Source organism: Lissotriton helveticus, chromosome 6 (assembly GCF_964261635.1).
Source record: "Lissotriton helveticus chromosome 6, aLisHel1.1, whole genome shotgun sequence".
NCBI classification, from domain to species: domain Eukaryota; kingdom Metazoa; phylum Chordata; class Amphibia; order Caudata; family Salamandridae; genus Lissotriton; species Lissotriton helveticus.
Genome location: NC_136067.1, coordinates 85177284 through 85198789, shown reverse-complemented (window position 1 = coordinate 85198789; position 21506 = coordinate 85177284). Strand labels below are relative to the sequence as shown.

The 21506-nt window shown below is 45.7% G+C and overlaps 1 protein-coding gene across 1 annotated transcript in view; it reads left to right on the top strand.

The window, feature by feature from the left end:
* The window catches only part of LOC144762256 (calpain-1 catalytic subunit-like), an 879063-nt gene that overhangs the window by 726243 nt on the left and 131314 nt on the right, over nucleotides 1–21506 (top strand). The window contains exons 16-17 of the mRNA XM_078647399.1: nucleotides 3262–3319; nucleotides 4120–4184. Coding sequence (XP_078503525.1) covers nucleotides 3262–3319; nucleotides 4120–4184 — 123 coding nt within the window. The remainder of the gene's footprint in view (nucleotides 1–3261; nucleotides 3320–4119; nucleotides 4185–21506) is intronic.

Here is a 21506-nt window from a genome sequence, read left to right as displayed (position 1 = left end):
ACCACTGCCTGGCATCAATTCTATTACCCATGATGGAGATCTGGTATGGTCCATTCCAGAATGTAATATGTATCCCGCTCGTGGTTGAACCCCTCTATGGGTGCACCTCTATAAGCTTACAGTTTCCCTCTCAATTAGAGCATGTAATGGTAGATTTCCTCTGGATACTCCTGGTAATTTTACTTACAACAGGCCTGGAAGCTGTTCCACCATAGATTACATCATGGTCAATGTTGAATTCTGGAGCTGCGTAAAAGATTTCAGGGTAAGCTCTAGGCCCGACAGTGATCACAACTCACTGGTCTTGTAATTGAAATCTCTCGTAGGACACAGTAAAAAACATCCTTCTGAGGAGCTAATTTAATAGCTGTTAATGGAGGGAGAAGAGTTAGATGCAGCAAATTTGTATAGGCAGAGGATAAGGTTGCTCCATTATACCACCTTACGGTTCCCTCCTTAGAGAATGCTTTTAGTCTATCAAATGACCGCTTTAGCCGGGCCTACCTTACTTCTTTCCAGAACATCCACCAAGAATTATGTGGTAAATTAGCGTTTTTTTTTATTCAACAGCTGATTCCAAGGCACGAGCTCACAGTAATAGTCAATGCCACAATAAATTATGTGGTTTAGCCAAACACGCCTTACTTGTGGAAATTAAAAGAGGAACAGCCCCGAGTATAAGAGCTGCTAGGGCCCACTATAAGAAAATCATCGCTGAGGCGAAGCGGGAATGGGAGGCGGACAGATGGGAGAATATTAAATCTGCCCTCAACAATCGTGACTTAAGGACTTTTTGGAATCTTGTCAAATCTGGCAAGATTGAGGGATCACCAGCAATCGAGCCCAATGTTAGTGAAGCAGCTTGGAGTCTCCATTTGAAAAATGTATATTTAATAGGCATGGAAGATACTTCTTCTGACCCTTCAGCCTCTCCCGTGACCCCCAGTGGTACACTCGATCCTAGAAGTATAGACAATAGTATTCCTCCATGTACTATGCAAGAAGCCGAGGTGGCTCTGGATTCGTATTGCCAGCGAAGGTACCGGGTCTGGATAAAATCCCTGGCGACTTGTACCGCAGCGAACGTAAGGTCTGGGCGCCCTTTCTATGGGTACTCTTCAATGCCCTTCTTCAGGGCACGAAGTTACCTCCAACCTGGCTGGGAGCAGAAATTGTGCCCATATTTAAAAAGGGCTCTCCCTTAGATCCGGCGAATTATCGCCCAATTAGCTTAATAGATGTCTCCCAGAAATGATATGCACGCTTTTTATTGGCGAGATTGCAGTCTTGATTGGAAGAATATCAGATCCTCACACCGTTACAAGCCGGATTCCGGTCTAAGGTCTCTACCATTGACCAGGTATTGATTCACTGAAAGACTGATATTATGGAAGGGGGTAGTCTGTACCTTACATTTGTCGATTTAAGATCTGCGTTCGACATGGTCCGGCGCGACAAGCTCTGGGCCATAATGAGAGCCATGGGTGTGCCATCATACCTATGCCACCAGATCGAACGCCTGCATAAAGATACATTCGCAAGGGTACGCTTTGGGAAAAAAGGGGAATTTACAGCCCACTTTCCGGTGGAAAAGGGAGTCAGGCAGGGTTGTGTTCTGGCCCCCACACTCTTCTCTCTCTTCCTCAATGGCTTGATTGCCAATCTATTGGCCATAAAAGACTTAGATTCCCCTAGTCTGGTGAATCGTATGATTCCAGCACTCATGTTTGCGGACGACACACTCTTACTCTCCAAGTCCCCTATGGGATTGCAAAGGACTTTGATAGAGTTCTGCAACTTTTACAAAAATAAAAAACCTTGAGATTAATCTCTCTAAGACAAAATGTATGGTTTTCCACACAAAGACACTCAATTGTCCAAATCCCCAAATGAATGGGATACCATTGGAGAGAACGTTCACTTTCGAATACGTGGGGATCGGTCTTAATGACCAAATGGACTGGGGGCCTCAAGTAACAAAAGCAAATCTTAAATTGTTACAATCCTCCGGTGATATTCTTAAGGTCCATAATAAATGCAGTTCGAAAATGGTGGGCCCCCCGATGGAAATCTATAAGACTCAAGCCAGGGGGGGGGCTTTACGGGATTGAACTGTGGGGCTACTGCTTTGATAACTCCCTGGTTTTGACAGAGAATAACTTCTTTAGATGTCTCTTAAGGCTCCTGAAGGGTACACCACTTGTCCCTTTGAGGCTCGACCTGGGAGTTGACCCCATAAGGGATATAATCGCCAATCGTCCTCTCCTTTTTTGGCGACGACTCTGGAGCACCCCCAAACTTGTCATCTACAGGGAGGAACTAAAGAACGTCTTGTCCACGTCTTGTGAGAGGGGAAGCAACCATGGCTTCAGCACATCAGACACCTTTGCTTTAAATTTGGGAGACCTAACCTCTGGAATTCACCGAAGGATTCATGTCCCCTTATTTCCAAGAAATCACTCTCCCTGGCATTAAAGGAAAATAATTTGGCGTGTCTAACAGAATAGCCTATTGGGTGTTTTAACCAATAGCTTTTTGGAGGTCAAATACGTTTATATATTTTAACAGATTCTGGACAATATCGAACCCCTTATGGCAAAGAAACTTTACCTGCAATTTAGGCATGGAACTCTCCCATTAAGGGATCTAACTAACAAATGAAGAGGTGTTTTCACCACTCCTTTGGGTTGTCCGGGCTGCACAGAAAAGAAGGAATCGGACCTCCATGTTGTGTTATTCTGCCCCCTTTATAAAAAAAGCCAGAGTAAGGTGGATTCGGCAACTATGCAACAACTTGGGTTTCAGGAACTACTTAGCAGTATATAGGATCCTGAAATATGATTCTACCCCACTGATTGCCTTTGCCACCTCAAGGTTTCTGTTTTTGATGTGGTGCACTCGTAGAGCTAGGATTAAGGCTATAGAAAGTCTGTGTAGTTAGGTTGCTGTATATCAACTGCTATGAATGACAAGTATCCCTTGTTTCCAAATATCATTGTCACTACGCTACATGCTTCCTTGCCTATTTTTATTTTTTTTGTCATTTTAATATTTTAGAATATGCCATATTTGTACTTCGACTCCGCTCGTAGTTTTATTCTGGTTTTATGTAAAGCTTTATATTGCCTATTTGGATTAATAGTTTTCAAATGTTAGTAGATTCTATATTTTGTTTTGTATTCTTCTTTTATGGCTGAAAACTGCCGAAATAAAGCTTTATTGACTGACTGACTGACTTACTTTCTTTTACTTCTCCCACAGGACACGGATATTAGTGTCTGGGAACTCCAAACTATTCTCAACAATGCTGTGAACAAATGTAAGTATGGAGTCCTGCGGATGTCCTAATGTCCCGCTCCTGCCTTGAGTATCAAACACATGTACAACAGAAGCAGAAAATTAGAGACCTGGGCAGGCTGTAAGAAGGTTTCATCATGCCCTGCGTTCTGTAGCTCCCCAGCTACCTTTGAACTTTGTCAGTTCCAGATCACATGGTAGTGTGGGGAGTTCCCTACGTGAATATATGGAGGGAGTGAGAGGTGATGGGGTGCATTAGTCGTTTGGTTAAAGCTATTACATGCAACGATATGGAGAAAAGCACCACACATCAGAGAGAGAGAGACAAGGGAGTATCTGACACTTGGGAGATGGGATGGACAGAATTAGACATGTGTCTGGGTGTGTCGATGCAAGGTTGAACAGGACACAAGTGTCATGGGAGTGTCTCCATGGTAAAAAACAAAAAACACAATTTACAAATTTGCAAAACATATGTATAATTGCAGTCCACATTTAAAAGATGGGTTTTCATTGTCCAGTGGCCAATATGTGCCTCTGTTACCATTCACATGACTGTCTAATTGTAACCTATGTGCCGGCCTCCCCTTCCTACCACCTGAATACCCCATTCCTCCCTGAAGACACCTGCTCCACTCCTCTATAGGTGGCATGCCCATCAGATCTTCTGTTGCCTTTGGCTGTTTGTGCCAATCCTGTATTTTTGCCCATTGGTCCTTCTTGTGCAGTTCTTTGAGCCTTAGTAATCCGAGTATAGCTCTATATGGCTGGCATTCAGTTAAGATTTGCAGAACTAGAACTGACCCTGACCTTTGCCCCCAGACAAGGACCTGAAGACAGGTGGCTTCAGCATGGCATCCTGCCGCCAGATGGTCAACCTACTGGATGTATCCTTCCATGGTGTCTAGTTCATTTATTTGTAGTTTTTGTCATAGTGTGAACAATGAACGCAAGTGGGGTGTCAAAGCACTTAACAAAGCATACAATACAATCATAGAAGAAGAGCCATGACCACGAATCATGAACAGGAGAAAGAACAGTCCTGGTCTATCTAAAGATGAACATAGTCAATATTAGATCTGTAGAACAGAACTTACGTTAATGGAAAAGTATTGTCTTTTTCTGCTTGCTCAGTGGACTCATTTATTCACTCTACAAATCTGTGTTTGATGTCATGGTCACAGGTTCAAATCCATGCAGGTCCACTCAGCCTTTCAAGCTTCTGAGATCGATAAAATGATTATCATTCGGTTGGTTGACAATAAACAAGGTGCGTGATTATCCATACTATTATTATAAAGAGAGAGCCCAAACCTTTGAGGCGGGTAATCTCAGGAACCACAGCACCAATCACAACACCCAATACAGCGTTGGAAAGAGCAGCTGCAGCAGAAGGACATAGGCTATGCAGACGGCCACCAGATATTTTTTTATTTTTTATGCAGAGTTTTATATAGCGCGAACTTGACCCGAACTGAATCAGGTATCAGAACGCTTTACATAGCACCAGTTACGTTACATGAGGACACACATTCATTTTTGTTAGGCACGGGGAGATTAAGTCATTTGCCCAGAATCACAGGATGTTTGGCGTCGTTACCAAGACTCGAACCCAGATCCCCAGGTCCGAGGTCGAGCGCCTTAGCCGTTAGGCCAACTCCTCTATACATATAAAAGGTAAAAGAACAGTGCCAGCAAAGTAGTCCCTTGTGGGCGTGTCTGCGTTGTGCTGTGGGCGTGGGCTGGGGGCGTGACTAACGCTGGGGGCATGTGGTACGGCCATCACATCGTGGGCTGTGGGTGTGTGCTGGGGCGTGACAAATGCTGGGGGCGTGTGTCCGCCCTTCATGCCATGTGAACGCAATTACGCCGCATCAAGGGGCACGTTGGGGGTGTGAGAAACGCTGGGAGCGTGTGCTACGTTCCGCCCTTCATGCCATGTGGGTCGTACATTAATGAGAAGCTGTGGCCGTGTGCTGGGGGCGTGACAAACACGTTCACCTGGAGGCCTGGTAAGTAACATTACTGCAGCCTCTCCTGCGCACTGTTACTGAACTCTCTCATTCAACGAAATTACACGCGGCTGCTACCATCAACGAGGGCTCTAGCCGGGCTTAGGCGGCGGATCACTACACTAATTACACGCGCCTGATAACATCAACCAGGGCTGCAGCTGGGCCTCAAGCGGGGGGAACACGCGCCTGCTAACATCAAACAGGCCTGCATCTGGGCCTCAAGCGGGGGAACACGCAAATGAGCGTGTCTGCAGCCTCTCCTACTCGCTGTCACTCAACTCTCTCATTAAACGGATTTACCCGCGGCTGATAACTCTCTCATTCAACAACATTACACACGCCTGCTAACATCAACCAGGGCTGTAGCTGGGCTCAGGCGGCGGATCACTACACCGCAGCTGGGCCTTCTCCGTCCCTATTCTAATGAAGCAAAAAATGTTGTCTACCGCGAGATTTTAAAATAAATTGCCCTTGCCAAATACACACATTACACACATTCTATTTCATACCCGGACAACGTCGGGACGGGCTGCTAGTATGATATAAGAGAGTAAGAATACATGAGGAAACACAACAGAGGAACAATGACGATGAAATAAAAGTCTTAGTTATCTTGCCTTTTTAAGTCTGATCTCAGTTTGTTTTTATTAGATAGATGTCAATTAGAATCATGGGTAAGTGACAGATTGTGATAGGCAGTGGGAGAACTACAAGGGGGTAAATGTCTTCAGAAGATCCTTCTTGGGATCATTTTAGAAAGGGTTTGGAGAATGAAATATTAAATACATAGACATTTGTGACCCAGCTTCATGGTCGGATTGGTAAGGCAGGCGGTTAACATAAGCCCAATGCTTTGAATTAGGTTCTGGTGTAGTCTTTTACTCTCTGTGACGGCTGCTTCATGATCGACCTCCACCCGTAGATTCAGCAGAACTTCCAATCAATTGCGGTATCTGCTCACCTTCCTTGAAATGTAAATGTGGATCTGTTTGGGCGGAGTCTCCTTCTTTTGGCTGCAGTCTGGTTCGCCGTACGAATCCGCTCCAATGGGGGCTCGACAAAATATTACATCAACACAAACTGCCTAGCAATACATAGCAGAGATTTGCGACCAAGTTCCATGGCCAGATTGGTAAGGTGGACAGTGGGCCGGTATCTGAGTTACAGCTGTGGGCCACTATTCTGGGCAAAATAGAAGCTGATTTTGGCTATGTCTGTGCTGTTCAGATGCTGCCAGCAGCCCAGTGGGGACCTGAGCGGACTTAACATAGGCAGATGGGCCTCCATTACCTCACTATTACCATGTGAGGCGGTGTCATTTTCAGTCTCTCGTTGGGCCTTCCCATTAATATATGCAGATTGAGCTGAGGCAGGGGGCCTGAGCAGTGGTCTCACTTATATTTAGGTGTAGTTCCCCAGTGTGAACTAATCGGTGCACTGATCCGTGCACAAAGAGTCCTGGCAGCATTTGCATTTTTATCTCCGTGAAGTTAAAAACACATCACTCCATTTGACAACCCTCCCCCTTCATTTCATAATACTTAAAACAGTGAAGCAGTGTTTTGCAAAAAGGTTCAGTCTGCAAATGTAGGCCACTTTTTTGTGTGACTGGCCCAATTTTGCATCCCAATCCAATCCAGACCAGCTCTCTCATGCCTCTGGGAATTTTAGATTTTACCTCAGATGTCTTTGTAGGGGCTTACCACTGCCTTTAAAATACATCCGGGGACCAGATGTTACTTGAACACGAAATACCTTAAAAAACCAAGAGTCATAAGGCATTTGGCAAAACAGAAAGAGTTTGTTTAATTTAACATTGCAGCCGGGATAACAGTTACAGGCACAGGCTCTGAGGACTGGCTCAATTTACATCCAGGTGGCATTTTTCTTAAATACAGTTTTCATCAGGTTGTAAAAGTTCTCCCGCAAACCTCATATGGAGAGGAATGTTGGTTGCTGCCTTACAGTCATAAATTAATTGTCAAATGGTACCACAGGTGCGCCTCGACCTAGTGTGTACATGGTGTGGCTGGTGGTATATGTGTCAGATATCTGGCGTGGGGAGCGTATGATCACTACATGTGCTAGGTCCTCATAGGCTATGTGTTCTTAACTCATTTGACATCTGACTTTATGGTGCTTTCCGAACGCACGTACCGCTTGAGGAAGTGTGTGGTTTATTGAGGGCAGTCTTCCCTGACCATTGTGTTGTCACTGTGTCTATCTGTGGGATTGATCAGGAGTTTGTATGTCCGCCAGCTATGCACCCTCCCACCTGTAACCTATAAATCAGTGACACCGGGCCTAAGAGCATACCTGACTATGTATTTGAAAGTCGGGTGTTGATGTGGCATTCACAACAGGCGATTGTGTTAACAGGTACATGATTTTGTTTTCATAAATGATTGTATTGTTTCTCATATTAGCATCATTGATTTCCATATTAACACAGAGAGTAAGAGAGTTGTGATCAGATATCTGGGGCATTAGGCACAAGTCAAGCAGTAGAGGGAACAGCTTTAAAAAGAGCTGTCCTGTTTTACGGACTTTAGTGGTCGTGTTGAAGTCAGATACTGAAATACTGACCTCTTGGTCTTCAGTCTAGGGAAGTACCTGGCAGTGAGGCTGCTGGGAAATTAGTAGGTGTCTAGGACATTAAACATGGCAAACACAATACATAATGTTTTTCAAAACATCAAATAATCACTAAAGTTGATGGCTGTTACTTATTGAAGTAAAACTAAAAATCAGAAGATGCAAAAAAAAATGTTTCTTTTTAGTGAGTAAATAAAAAGGGTTAAGAAAAAGAATGTAATGTGCAGTAGAAACAGCTGTTTTCAAAAGACCACCAGTGATTGAATGCTGGGACTGGAACCGTTTGTGTTGGATGCTGGGGCTGGGACCATCAATGATTCGATGCTGGGGCTGGGACTCTGAGTAATTAGATGCTGGGGCTGGGACTCTTAGTAATTGGATGCTGGAGCTTGAAGGCATAAGCATCATCAAGATTATTATCCAGGCTTTAAGCGGGCTAGATCTCTCTGGATCTCAACTTGAATTCAATTCAAGTAATTAAATAAACACATTGAAACGGATCCCTATCGGGTTCTGCACTCATGTCCTTAACTTTTCCTCAGTGAAACCAAACCTGATATTATGTTTGTCACTGAGACATGGCTCAATGAGGGCTCAAACCCAACCATCCCCGCTGCCATCCCCGTGACCCGGCGTCAGGGGTGGCGGTGTGGCGATCATTCATAAAAACATCCTCCCTTGCCAGCCATTACCTATGGAAGAGCTCGAGGGAGCCGAGAGCCTTGGCTTCCTTCTGACGGTTTCCGCTCACCAGTCTATTGCTGGGGCGGTAATATACCGTCCACCTAGGCCGGAAGGAAGGTTCTAGAGTCTTTCAGCCATGCCCTCTTCCCAATAGCGGCTAAGTACAATCAGTGTCTAGTCCTTGGAGATTTCAACATACACTTGGATCAATCGATGGACTCTGAGTCCATGAAGTTATGTGAATCTCTCAGTATCTTTCACCTGACTCCTTATGTTTCATCCCCCACCCATGAAAAGGGCCACATCCTGGACCAGATTTTTTCTACAGCTAAGATTGAAACAGCTCTGCCCCTCCCTCTTTTCATATCTGATCATTTTTTGCTCACCTTTTAGATAGGCAAGGAACCAGGTAGGTGTCAGTCCTATTGCAAGCAGCGAGCTAGTAGCTATCAATCCTATGAGCAACTAACTCTGGCGGCCTTAGCTGCTATACTTAATCAGCACCCCATTCCCACTAATGGTACGCTAGAGCATGATGTGCTCTCATTGGAAGGGTGGCTCCAAAAATGGACTACACAACTTGCCTCGGCCAAAATTCGAGTAGCCAAGCAAGGCAGAGCTTCGGCTCTGTGGTTCACCGAGGCACTTAGGAAAAGCAAAAGTGTTTGTAAGTGCCTTGAACAAATTTGGAGGAAAAAAATCAGTCACTGAGTAAAATCATCTATAAATCGGCGTTGAAAGCAACTATGTCTGAGTCCATGAGGAAAAGAAATCCTTTCTGGCCTCTAAAATTGAATGAGCCGAGAACAGTAGTAGGGAGCTGTTCAAGATCGTTAAGAACTTTTCTTCCCCCAATGTCATAAAAAGCCCTTTTACCCCCACCTATGAATGGACGAATAACATTGCACAATATTTTTACAACAAAGTTAAAACTATCCAGGATTCATTTGATGCTGTGACCCCGGATAGCAAGGACAACACTGGCTTGCCCTTCCCCATAAGCCCAGTTGTAGATGCTGTCCTGTTGGAGTTTCCACCTGTACCTATGGTCACTTCACTAAAAATTATGAAGGCATTGAAATCTGGCTCCCCTTCTGACCCTGGTCCTGCCAAAATGTTGCCATCCATCGCTGAGGTACTGAATCCTACCATTAACAGAGTTCTGAATGTATCCCTGTCTGGGGGTGTGATGCCAGACAGTTGGAAACATGGAAAGATTCTCCCGCTTCTTAAGAAAACCTCAGCTGATCCTTTTGTAGCCAGTAATTACAGACCGATATCTCTGCTGCCTTACTTCTCCAAGGCCTTGGAGCAGTACATTAACACGGTCATTACTGACTCTGTAGAGGCTACCCATGTCTTGCATCCAAGCCAGTCTCGGTTCAGAGCCAATTTCAACAGAGACTCCCTTACTAGAAGTCTCTGAGATTATCAAAACTACCCTGGACTGAGGAGGGAAAGCTGTGCTGATACTGCTGGACATATCGGCGGCTTTCGATACCGTGCCCCACAATCTCCTTCTGCGCAGACTACAGGACTGCGGCATTGGGGGCACGGTCCTTAGGTGGGTCTCCTCCTTTTTGGAAAGCCGCCTCCAAACTGTCTGTTCACCTCCCTTTTCGGCAATCATTCCTCCAACCCTGTTTAATGTTTATATGGCCCCTCTTGCTCCTATAGACGAACAGCACGGAGCAAAAGTTGTCTCTTACGCCGACGACACGCAACTGTTGTTCACGTGTGAGAAAGATGCGGCGTTAAGAGGCAACGAAATCAGCACGTGCCTGACCAAGGTGTTTGCCTGGTTCAAACACAACCAACTGCTATGTAACTCAGATAAGTCTGGGATTATTTTTTGGGGACACACTCCTGGGGCTGAATGGCGCAAATGGTGGCCCTAGGATCTGTCCCCCCTATAAGCCCTGCGGCCTTCGTAAAAAACCTTGGGGTGAAACTGGACGCAGACATGGCTATGAAGTCCCAGGTCCAGTCTGTGGCCGGCACCTGTTTTGGACTGCTAAAAATGATGAGAAATTTCCTCCCCCTATTCCCTATTGTGCACAGGAAAACCATGGTCCAAGCCTTGATCACGTCACGGCTGGACTATGTTAATGTGCTATACATGGGCCTCCCTTAATACCTACTTGGCTGTCTACAGGTGGTACAAAATGCGGCGGCTAGGGCCATACCTAGGGTTGGCTCCAGGACACACATGGGCCCTTGCCTAAGGTCCGTGCACTGGCTCTCAGTGAAACACAGGGTCAAGTTTAAAGCCCTGGTGCTAGCCTTTAAGGTTCTTCACAATATTGGAGCACCCTACATTAGGAATAAAATTCAGCTCTATACTCCATCCAGAACTCTACGTTCATCGACACAGCATCTGACGATCGTGCCCAAGTTATTTCGGTCCTGAAAGGTGGGGCGCTCCTTCCAAGTGCCTCCCTCTCTGAGACAGATGCAGGACCTCCTTGGTTTTAGGTGACTCCTGAAGACCTGTCTCTTCCTACAGTAGAGGAGGCACCTTCTTGTTTTCCATCTGCATTGCTTTGTCAAGGGTTTTTGCGACAGTGCCAGGACACTCCCAGGAGTAGCGGCGCGCTCTATAAATACCCCTTAACTTTAATATTAACAAAACACTGATCAATTTTTGAACAATTAATGCACACAAAGTTAAGGACATCCAGGCCAACGATTTAGTTCTGGTTTATATTTGACGTAATCTTTCATTCCTTGAGATTGGTTGCTATTTCTAGGATGTTGGGTTTCTGTATTTTTTTCCTGCAGCATACATCTCCAGCATTGGATCTTTCAGAGATTCATATGTGTGAATTTGTCCCCGTTGTCAAAGTAGGAGTGCCACAGTACCAATATGAATCACTATGATAGGCTATAATGGCTATGGAAAAAGTCACTTTAATAGCCTATCCATGTCCTTTTGTAAAACAAAAAGGACCAAGGTCGCACTATAGCCAATCGGGGAACAACACCCTCTAAAACACTCCCAACTGAGGCTGAGTCCCTCAGATTTTCTACTGTACGTCTTGTGAAGGCAGTCTCCCTGACTTCTGCTCACTTTCTTCAGCTTTTACTTCTTTTTGGGTCATCCAAGAATATTTTTCAAGTTTCATTTCTCTGAACCTGGCACTAATATGTCAAAGTAGCCGAAAACGAGGTGATGGACTACAAAAAATGTCTAAACTTATCCTCAAAAACTCTCACATTCAAAGAGATAAGGCTATTATTGGGACTAGAGAAACTTAAATCTGTCACTTCTGATGATGAAATTGAGGATTCTATCTCCTCAAATGAGAGGTCTGTAGGAAAGTAGGATCATTCTAGTAAAAAACCCTCTGCTTTTTGCCTAGAGTCAGTGTGTTTTGACTGTAGTTGGCTGGGGTCCTGCTTACCAGGACCACAGTGGCAGTGCTCTATCCTCTAAATTCTGTGGTAAGTACTTGGTACACTAACAATTAGCATACTGGGGTACCATTGTATGTCTCTAGAATATGGTACTGAGATACCTAGGTCATTGGTACACCAGGGGTCTTTCATGGACTGCAGCTTGGATTATGCCCCCCATTGAATCCCATGCAAACTGTGTCTGCAGATTTGGCATTGCAGACTGCGTGAAATGGTGCTTGAGCCTTTCACTTTGGATATCAGGTTCCTCTTATATCCCGGTCACTATACTTTCGACCTAAAAGTCACCCTTAAAGTAGGTGCTTCAGTGCAATGGCAGGGTGCTTGGTTCTAAGTGTGTGGGTACCCCTGCATGAGCAGAGGTACCCCTACAATCTCCAGACTCCATTTTCTGGGCTTTGTAAGTGCAGGCCAACCATTATAAGGTATCTAAAGGACACTGGCAAGTCGAGATGTCTAACTACATAATGGCTGCCCGAAACTGGTCATGTTTGGTATCAAACATTTTGGAATCCTGCAATTACACTGATTCCAGTGTTAGTTACATGATACCATGTACTGGGGGGCTCCTTAGAGGATCCCCCATAACTACCTGTTTAGCCTTAGAGGGCTGACTGCCAGCCTGCGCTGCTGCCGAGGCTAGACAGTGTTCTGCCCCCCTGCTGGTGAGCTTCACTCTGGCAGGGGAAGCTGAACAAAGGATTTCCTCCAAAGGAGAGGTGTGACCACCTCTCGTTTAGAATTAGGTAGAGTGAGGGCACATCCGAGCACCACCAGACTGCATTGAAGGGCACATTTGGTGCCCTCCTTGCATAAACCTGTTTTGCCCAGTTTAAGAACCCTTGCCTCTAGCTCTGGCATGAAACTACACAAAGGACAGGGGAGCGACCACCCAACTGCCCAGCTCGTCCCTAGGAATGTGATCAAGAGATCCTTTAGGTGGGCACTTGATTCTGCCATGTTGAATCTTGGCACCTGAGAGCATCTGACTGGCTAGGACAGCTGAGCAGCGTCCCTGACCCCCTCTGATGGGTGGGCCACCAGAGAAGAGGTATTTTCCCTTTTAAGGGTTAATTAAGGGCTACCCTGACAGTGGATCCTTATATTCATCCCGATAACAACTTCTGGAACCGACTGCTTGTCGTCTATAGATTGTTCATAGACTCTTCTGCTAGTGGACACTGGAACTCTGCTGTTCTTCAAGCTAGGACCCATGACAAGACTGCATTCGGTAGGAAGAATCCTGCTGCATCTTTGTTCCTTTGCTTTTCCAAAGATCTGCAACTCTGTGGCAGCGAATCCTCTAAGTCACAAAGACCTCAGCCTGCATCCAAGCCTGAAGGAATCTCACTTGGCATGAGGAAGTCACTTCCCTGCATCTGCAGGCACCTCAACATCGATGACCGGTTTGCTGATCCTGTTGTCCAATGGACTTTGCCTGGCTCTGCAACACAGGTTGTGGTTTGTTGGTTCTCTTGCGGCTTCATCAGTCTTCCCTGCAATTTGGGAGACTGTACTTCCTCTCTAGCCAACGTGGATCACCTCATTCGCACTGTGTCTGTTTGTCGTTACCAAGGCTTGTTGGCACTTTTCTCCAAAGATCTTCATTTTCAAAGTAGCACCTGCCTCCAACACTGCACAGCTCCAGGCACATTGTCCTGCCTGCATACTCTGCATCTTGAGCCTATAACTCCTGCATTCTGCTTTCTTGTGACCTTGTGTGGCTGCTGCCAGAGGGTCCTCAAGGGTGTTAAATCATTTCCTGCTGGCTCTCCATCATGCTGAGGGCCGATTCTGTCTCACCCTTACTGGGTTAGTCCTCGGACTTTGCTGGTCTGTCCCTAAGCATCCTCACCCGTGAACCGTTGTTTGCGTTTTCCATGGTGTGTTGGTGGTCCTACAGATCACTGACCTTCCTGCACTCATTGACCGGCGTGGGACAGCTCATGAAAGGCTCGTGGGCTTCTGCTACATCACCTGCTCTTCACAGCTGCTGGTTCTTCTACTTCGTGCTACACCAAGAACCTTCCACCAGGTCTAGTATTGTGCTCCTGTGCCTTCTGATCAATTCTGGGTGGTTTGGACTCTATCCCCTCAGCTTTCAGGTTCTTTTTGCCTGGATTCTTTGTCCTGGTTACACCGGCCTGGTCCACGAGACGCTGAGGCTCCTGTGCTTCCATGATTCCCCCATTGGCGCCTATGGAGGTTTCCGATACCACTTCACTCCTATGCGCCCGGGTTCCCTGGTGCAGACATCCGTATCTTCTGAGTATCCACGGGTGGGGTGACTCTCCGGCTTTCGTTGATCCAAGTGGGTCCATCGGGATCCTATGAGAAGGGTCCTGGAACTCTAATTTTCCAACCGCGACTTACCCTGTGTTGTCGTAGGGACATCTTCCCGGTGTAACTACTCTGCACCTGGGCGCCTTGGGGTCCCTGGCTTCTCACTGTGAGTGGTTCCTTTCTTCACCTGCGGTCATCCAACCATAGGTACTACTCCCTTTTTGGTGCTCACTTCACACCCCACTATTTTACTATAATGTTTAGCCCCCAGTTTGGCCCTTTGTGTTTTTCTATGACACTTACCTCTTTTGCTTGTGTGTGATTTATAGCTCCAGTTGGGAAATATACCGAGTTAGTGTCTAGTAATAAATATAAAGTATTAAAGTATTTTTCGACTACTCTGGGGTGTTTTTTTCTTGTTTGAAAAGCTTACTGACTGACTATGGTGATACCTGCAACTGCTTTACAGTCTCCTGGATAAGCCTTAGCTTCTCTCCACAGCTACCTCTTGAGAGCTTTGGTTTTCAGTGACCTAAACACGATCACTAAGGGTTGACTGTACTCAGTGTACAATGCCTCAACATAGACAAACAATATATACTGAGCCAATCTCCTACAAGAACAAGCATTTGCAATCTCGCATTAGGAAAGTTTGAGCTATTGGTATTGTGAAAGACACATTTTTTATTTATGTTTTGTTTTTGAAAATAGCGAAATTAATAGTTTTGTCATCTACAATGCCAATAGTTGTAACTCTCGCAAATGTGACACCTATAGCATTTGTAATGCAATATGTGTTGTATTTTCGTGACTTACATGTATTGATTTTACAAATAACAATGGTTTTTAATTTTTTTTAATAATGAATACTTAAATAAAAGTTATTGTAATTTATAATGGCAATAGCTTAAACTTTTGTAAATAACTTTTGTGAAGATTATGTTCAGTGTATTTTATTGTGACGAAAATCCAAGAACAGAAGTGAAATATTAACATCTTTTTGTTACATTTATAATAAAGCTTGAAACATTGAGAGAACATATTTGAACCAGTTGTTGTTGAATGGTTAAACAGATTGATGCTCTGGTGGCGCTAAGTGATGTTGTGATGGCGGACAAGTGATGCTGTGGCGTTCAGTGATGCTGTCGTAGCGCATAGTGATGTTGTGGTGCCCCTGAGTGATGCTGTGGGGGTGCTGAGTGATGCTGTATGCTATGCTATGTTTTGTTTTGCTATCCTATGTTTTGTTTTGTTATGCTATGTTTTGCTATCCTATGCTTTGATTTGTTATGCTATGCTGTGTTTTGTTATGCTATGCTATGTTTTGTTATGCTATGTTATGTTTTGCTATGCTATGCTTTGCTATGCTATGTTTTGTTATGATATGCTATGTTTTGTTGTGTTTTATTATGCTATGCTTTGTTTTCCTATGCTATGTTTTTTATGCTATGTTTTGTTGTGTTTGGTATGCTATGCTATGTTTTGCTATGCTATTATATGTTTTGTTTTGCTATGCTATGTTTTGTTGTGTTTCGTTAACCCCTTCCATGCTGCCGTCGGCCATTGGCCGACAGCAGCGCTACCGCGCTGATGCTGCCGTCGGCCAATGGCCAACGCGGCCCGCCTGTTTTGCGGAAGTGCCGCACTGCCGCAAAACGGGTGGAGCAGCCGAGGGGTTAAGCTATGCTATGTTTTGTTGTGTTTTGCTATGTTTTGTTATGCTATGTGTTGTTGTGTTTTGTTATGCTATGTTTTGTTATGCTATGCTATGCTTTGTTTTGCTATCCTAAGCTTTGTTTTGTTATGCTATATGCTATGTTTAGTTTTGCTATCCTATGCTTTGTTTTGTTATGCTATGCTATGTTTTGTTGTGTTGTTTTGGTATGCTATGCTATATTTTGTTGTGTTCTATTATGCTATGCTATGTTTTGTTGTAGTTTATTATGCTATGCTTTGTTTTGATATGCTATGTTTTGTTATGCTATGCTTTGTTTTGTTATGCTATGCTATGCTAAGCTTTGATTTGTTATGCTGTACTATGCTGTGTTTTGTTATCCTATGCTATGTTTTGTTGTGTTTTGGTATGCTATGTTATGTTTTGCTATGCTTTGCTATGCTATGTTTTGTTATGTATACTATGTTTTGTTGTGTTTTGTTATGCTATGCTATGTTTTGGTGTGTTTTGCTATGTGTTGTTATCCCATGTTTTGTTATGCCATGCTTTGTTATGTTATGCTATGTTTTATCTTATGCTATGTTTTGTTCTGCTATGTTTTGTTGTGTTTTGTTATGCTATGCTATGTTTTGCTATACTATGCTATGTTTTGTTTTGCTATGATTTGTTTTGTTATGCTATGCTTTGTTTTGTTATGCTATGTTTTGTTGTGTTTTGTTATGCTAAGTTATGTTTTGCTATGCTTTGCTATGCTATGTTTTGTTATGTATGCTATGTTTTGTTGTGCTTTGTTATGCTATGCTATGTTTTGTTGTGTTTTGCTATGTTTTGTTATCCTATGTTTTGTTATGCGATGCTTTCTTTTGTTATGTTATGCTATGTTTTGTTATCTTATGCTATGTTTTGTTCTGCTATGTTTTGTTGTGTTTTGGTATGCTATGCTATGTTTTGGTATACTATGTTATGTTTTGTTTTGCTATGCTTTGTTATGTAATGCTATGCTTTGTTTTGTTATGCTATGTTTTGTTATGCTATGCTATGTGTTGTTGTGTTTTGTTATGCTATGTTTTGTTTTGCTATCATATGCTTTATTTTGTTATGCTATGCTATGTTTAGTTTTGCTATCCTATACTTGGTTTTGTTATGCAATGCTTTTTTTTGTGTTTTGTTATGCTATGCTATGTTTTGTCGTAGTTTATTATGCTATGCTTTGTTTTGCTATGCTATGTTTTGTCATGCTATGCTTTGTTTTGTTATGCTATGCTATGCTTTGTTTTGTTATGCTATACTATGTTGTGTTGTGTTATGCTATGCTATGTTTTGGTGTGTTTTGTTATGCTATGTTATGCTTTGCTTTGCTTTGCTATGCTATGCTTTGTGATGTATGCTATGTTTTGTTGTGTTTTGTTATGCTATGCTATGTTTTGTTGTGTTTTGCTATGTTTTGTATGCTATGCTTTCTTTTGTTATGTTATGCTATGTTTTATCTTATGCTATGTTTTGTTCTGCTATGTTTTGTTGTATTTTGTTATGCTATGCTATGTTTTGTTATACTACGCTATGTTTTGTTTTGCTATGCTTTGTTTTGTTATGCTATGCTTTGTTTTGTTATTCTGTTTTGTTATGCTATACTATGTTTTGTTATGCTATGCGTTGTTGTGTTTTGCTATGTTTTCTTTTGTTATGCTATGTTTGTTTTGCTATCCTATGCTTTGTTTTGTTATGCTATGCTTTATTTTGCATCCTATGCTTTTATGCTATGCTATGCTGTGTTTTGTTATGCTATGCTATGTTTTGTTATGCTATGCTGGTGAGGGTGTGTGAGGGTGGGTGAGGTGAGTGAGGGTGAATGAGGGTGGGTGAGAAAAGGGTGAGGGAGGGTGTGTGAGGGTGTGTGAGGGTGAGGGTGTGTGAGGGGGGAGTGAGGGTGAGGGTGTGAGGGTGAGTGAGGGTGTGTGAGGGTGAGTGAGGGTGTGTGAGTATGAGAGGGTGTGAGGGTGTGTAAGGGTGAGGGTGTGTGTGGGTGAGGGGGGTGAGGGTGTGTGGGGGTGTGAGGGTGAGGGGTGTGAGGGTGAGTGAGGATGTGTGAGGGTGAGAGGGTTGTGAGGGTGAGGATGTGAGGGTGAGTGAGGGTAGGTGAGGGTCACGGGGTGTGAGGGTGAGGGGTGTGGGGGTGTATGGGGGTGTGAGGGTAAGGGGGTGTGAGGGTGGGATCACTGAAAGAATATCGACGGACAGAATATCGACCATCAAAAATATCGTTGAGAAAATATCGACAGTCAAAATATCGAGTTTCTATCTACAAACAGGTAAGTACAAAAATATCGAGTTAAAAATATCGTTTACAAAAATATAGTTGTAAAAAATATCGTATTTACTAAAAACAGTGTTAAATTAAATTAATATTAATAATTAATTACTAAAATATACTTACAATTACTTAAATTAACTTATAATAATTAAATAATTAATGAAAGTTAAATAAATATTTTTTTATTTCATATTTATTAACCCTTTAAGTGCTGCCGTCGGCCAACGGTTGTCACGGGCACTACCTCCCCAGTGCTGCGTGTGACCGCTGGACGTCCAGTTCAGCACTGGATAATGGACAGCGCAGCACTGGGGAGGTTTATTTAAGAAGCTCCTAAGGTGTTAAAAATATATATATAGTAATAAAATATAATAAAATAATACCCCAAAACTGAAAACTGACCCTGAACCCTAAAAATACCCCTTTACCCAAAATTGAAAACTGACCCTGAACCCTAAAAATACCCCTTTACCCAAAAACTGAAAACTGACCCTGAACCCTAAAAATACCCCTTTACCCAAAAACTGAAAACTGACCCTGAACCCTAAAAATACCCCTTTGCCCAAAAACTGAAAACTGACCCTGAACCCTAAAAATACCCCTTTACCCAAAAACCCAAAACTGACCCTGAACCCTAAAAATACCCCTTTACCCAAAAACCCAAAACTGACCCTGAACCCTAAAAATACCCCATTACCCAAAAACCCCAACCCTAAAAATAAAAACGATATTACTTCACTTACCTTAAAAACGATATTACTTCACTTACTTTAAAACGATATTTTGGCTGTCGATATTCTGTCCTGTCGATATATTCTCCAAACGATATTTTGGAGTCGATATTATGTCCAAACGATATTTTGGAGTCGATAATATATCTGTGTACCGTGAGGGTGAGGGGGTGTGAGGGTGAGGGTGTGAGTGTGAGTGGGTGTGAGGGTGTGTGAGGGTGAGGGGAGTATGGGGGAGGGGGCGTGAGGGTGAGGGGGTGTGAGGGTGAGGGGGTGTAAGGGTTAGGGGGTGTGAGGGTTAGAGGGTGAGGGGGTGTGTGAGGGGGTGTGAGGGTGAGGGGTGTGTGAGGGTGAGGGGTGTGTGAGGGTGTGGGGGTGTGAGGTGTGAGGGTGCGTGAGGGTGAGGGGGTGTGAGGGTGATGGTGTGAGGGTGAGTGTGTGTGGGGATGTGAGGGTGAGGGTGTGTGAGGGTGAGGGGGCGTGAGGGTGAGAGGGTGTGTGAGGGGATGTATAAGGGTGAGGGTGTGAGGGGGGGTGAGGGTGAGGGGGTGTGAGGGTGATGGTGTCTGAGGGTGAGGGTGTGGGGTTGTGAGGGGGTGTGAGGGTGAGGGTGGGAGGGTGAGGGGGTGAGGGTGAGGGGTGTGAGGTTGAGGGGGTGAGGGTGACGGGGTGAGAAGGGTGAGGAGGTGTGAGGGTGAAGGGGTGTGAGGGTGAGGGGTTGTAAGGGTGAGGGGGTGTTAGGTTGAGGGGGTGTGAGGGCGTGTGAGGGGGGGTGTGTGAGTGTGAGGGTGTGTGAGGGTGAGGGGGTGTGAGGGTGAGGGTGGGTAAGAGGGTGTGTGAGGGTGAGAGGGTGTGTGCGGGTGAGGGGTGGGTGAGGGTGAGGGGGTGTGAGGGTGAGGGGGTGAGAGAGGGTGAGAGGGTTTGAGGGTGTGAGGGAGGGTGAGGGTGAGAGGGTGTGTGAGGGAGGGTGTGAGGGGAGGGTGTGTGAGGGTGAGGGTGTGTGAGGGTGAAGGGGTGTGAGGGTGAGGGGGTGTGAGGGTGAGGGGGTGTGAGGGTGAGGGGGTGTGAGTTTGAGGGGTTGTGAGAGTGAGGGGGGTGAGGGCGAGGGTGTGAGGTTGAGGGGGTGTTAGGGTGAGGGTGTGAGGGTTGAGGGGGTGTGGGGGTGTGAGGACGAGGGGGTGTGAGGATGAGGGTGAGGAGGTGTGAGGGTGAGGGTGGGTGAGAGGCTGTGTGAGGGTGAGAGGGTGTGTGAGGGTGTATGGGGGTGTGAGGGTAAGGGGGTGTGAGGGTGTGAGGGTGAGGGTGTGTGAAATGTGAGTGGGTGTGAGGGTGTGTGAGGGTGAGGGGAGTGAGGGGGGCATGAGGGGGTGTGAGGTTGAGGGGGTGTGAGGGTTAGGGGGTGTGAGGGTTAGAGGGTGAGGGGGTGTGTGAGGGTGAGGGGGTGTGAGGGTGAGGGGTGTGTGAGGGTGAGGGGTGTGGGGGTGTGAGGGTGCGTGAGGTGTGAGGGTGCGTGAGGTGTGAGGGTGCGTGAGGGTGAGGGGGTGTGAGGGTGATGGTGTGAGGGTGAGTGTGTGTGGGGGGGTGAGGGTGAGGGGGTGTGAGGGTGAGAGGGTGTGTGAGGGGATGTATAAGGGTGAGGGGGGTGTGAGGGTGAGGGGGTGTGAGGGTGAGGTTGTCTGAGGTGAGGGTGTGGGTTGTGAGGGGTGTGAGGGTGAGGGTGGGAGGGTGAGGGTGGTGAGGGGAGGGGTGTGAGGTTGAGGGTGTGAGGGGTGAGGGTGATGGGGTGAGGGTGACGGGGTGAGGTTGAGGGTTGTGTGAGGGTGAGGAGGTGTGAGGGTGAGGGGGTGTGAGGGTGAGGGGTTGTGAGGGTGAGGGGTGTTAGGTTGAGGGGTGTGAGGGCGTGTGAGGGTGAGGGTGTGAGTGTGAGGGTGAGGGTGTGTGAGGGTGAGGGTGTGTGAGGGGTGAGGGTGGGTGAGAGGGTGTGTGAGGGTGAGAGGGTGTGTGAGGGTGAGGGTGTGAGAGAGGGTGAGAGGGTTTGAGGGTATGAGGGAGGGTGAGGGTGAGAGGGTGTGTGAGGGAGTGTGTGAGGGGGGAGGGTGAGGGTGGTGTGAGGGTGAGGGGGTGTGAGGGTGAAGGGGTGTGAGGGTGAGGGGTGTGAGGGTGAGGGGGTGTGAGGGTGAGGGGGTGTGAGGTGTGGGGGTGTGAGTTTGGGGGTTGTGAGAGTGAGGGGGGTGAGGGTGTGAGTTTGAGGGGGTGTTAGGGGGTGTTAGGGGGGTGTTAGGGTGAGGGGGGTGGGGTTGAAGGGGTGTGGGGGTGGTGAGGATGAGGGGGGTGTGAGGATGAGGGTGAGGAGGTGTGAGGGTGGGGTGGGTGAGAGGGTGTGTGAGGGTGAGAGGGTGTGTGAGGGTGTATGGGGGTGTGAGGGTAAGGGGGTGTGAGGGTGAGGGGTGTGAGGGTGAGGGTGTGTGAAATGTGAGTGGGTGTGAGGGTGTGTGAGG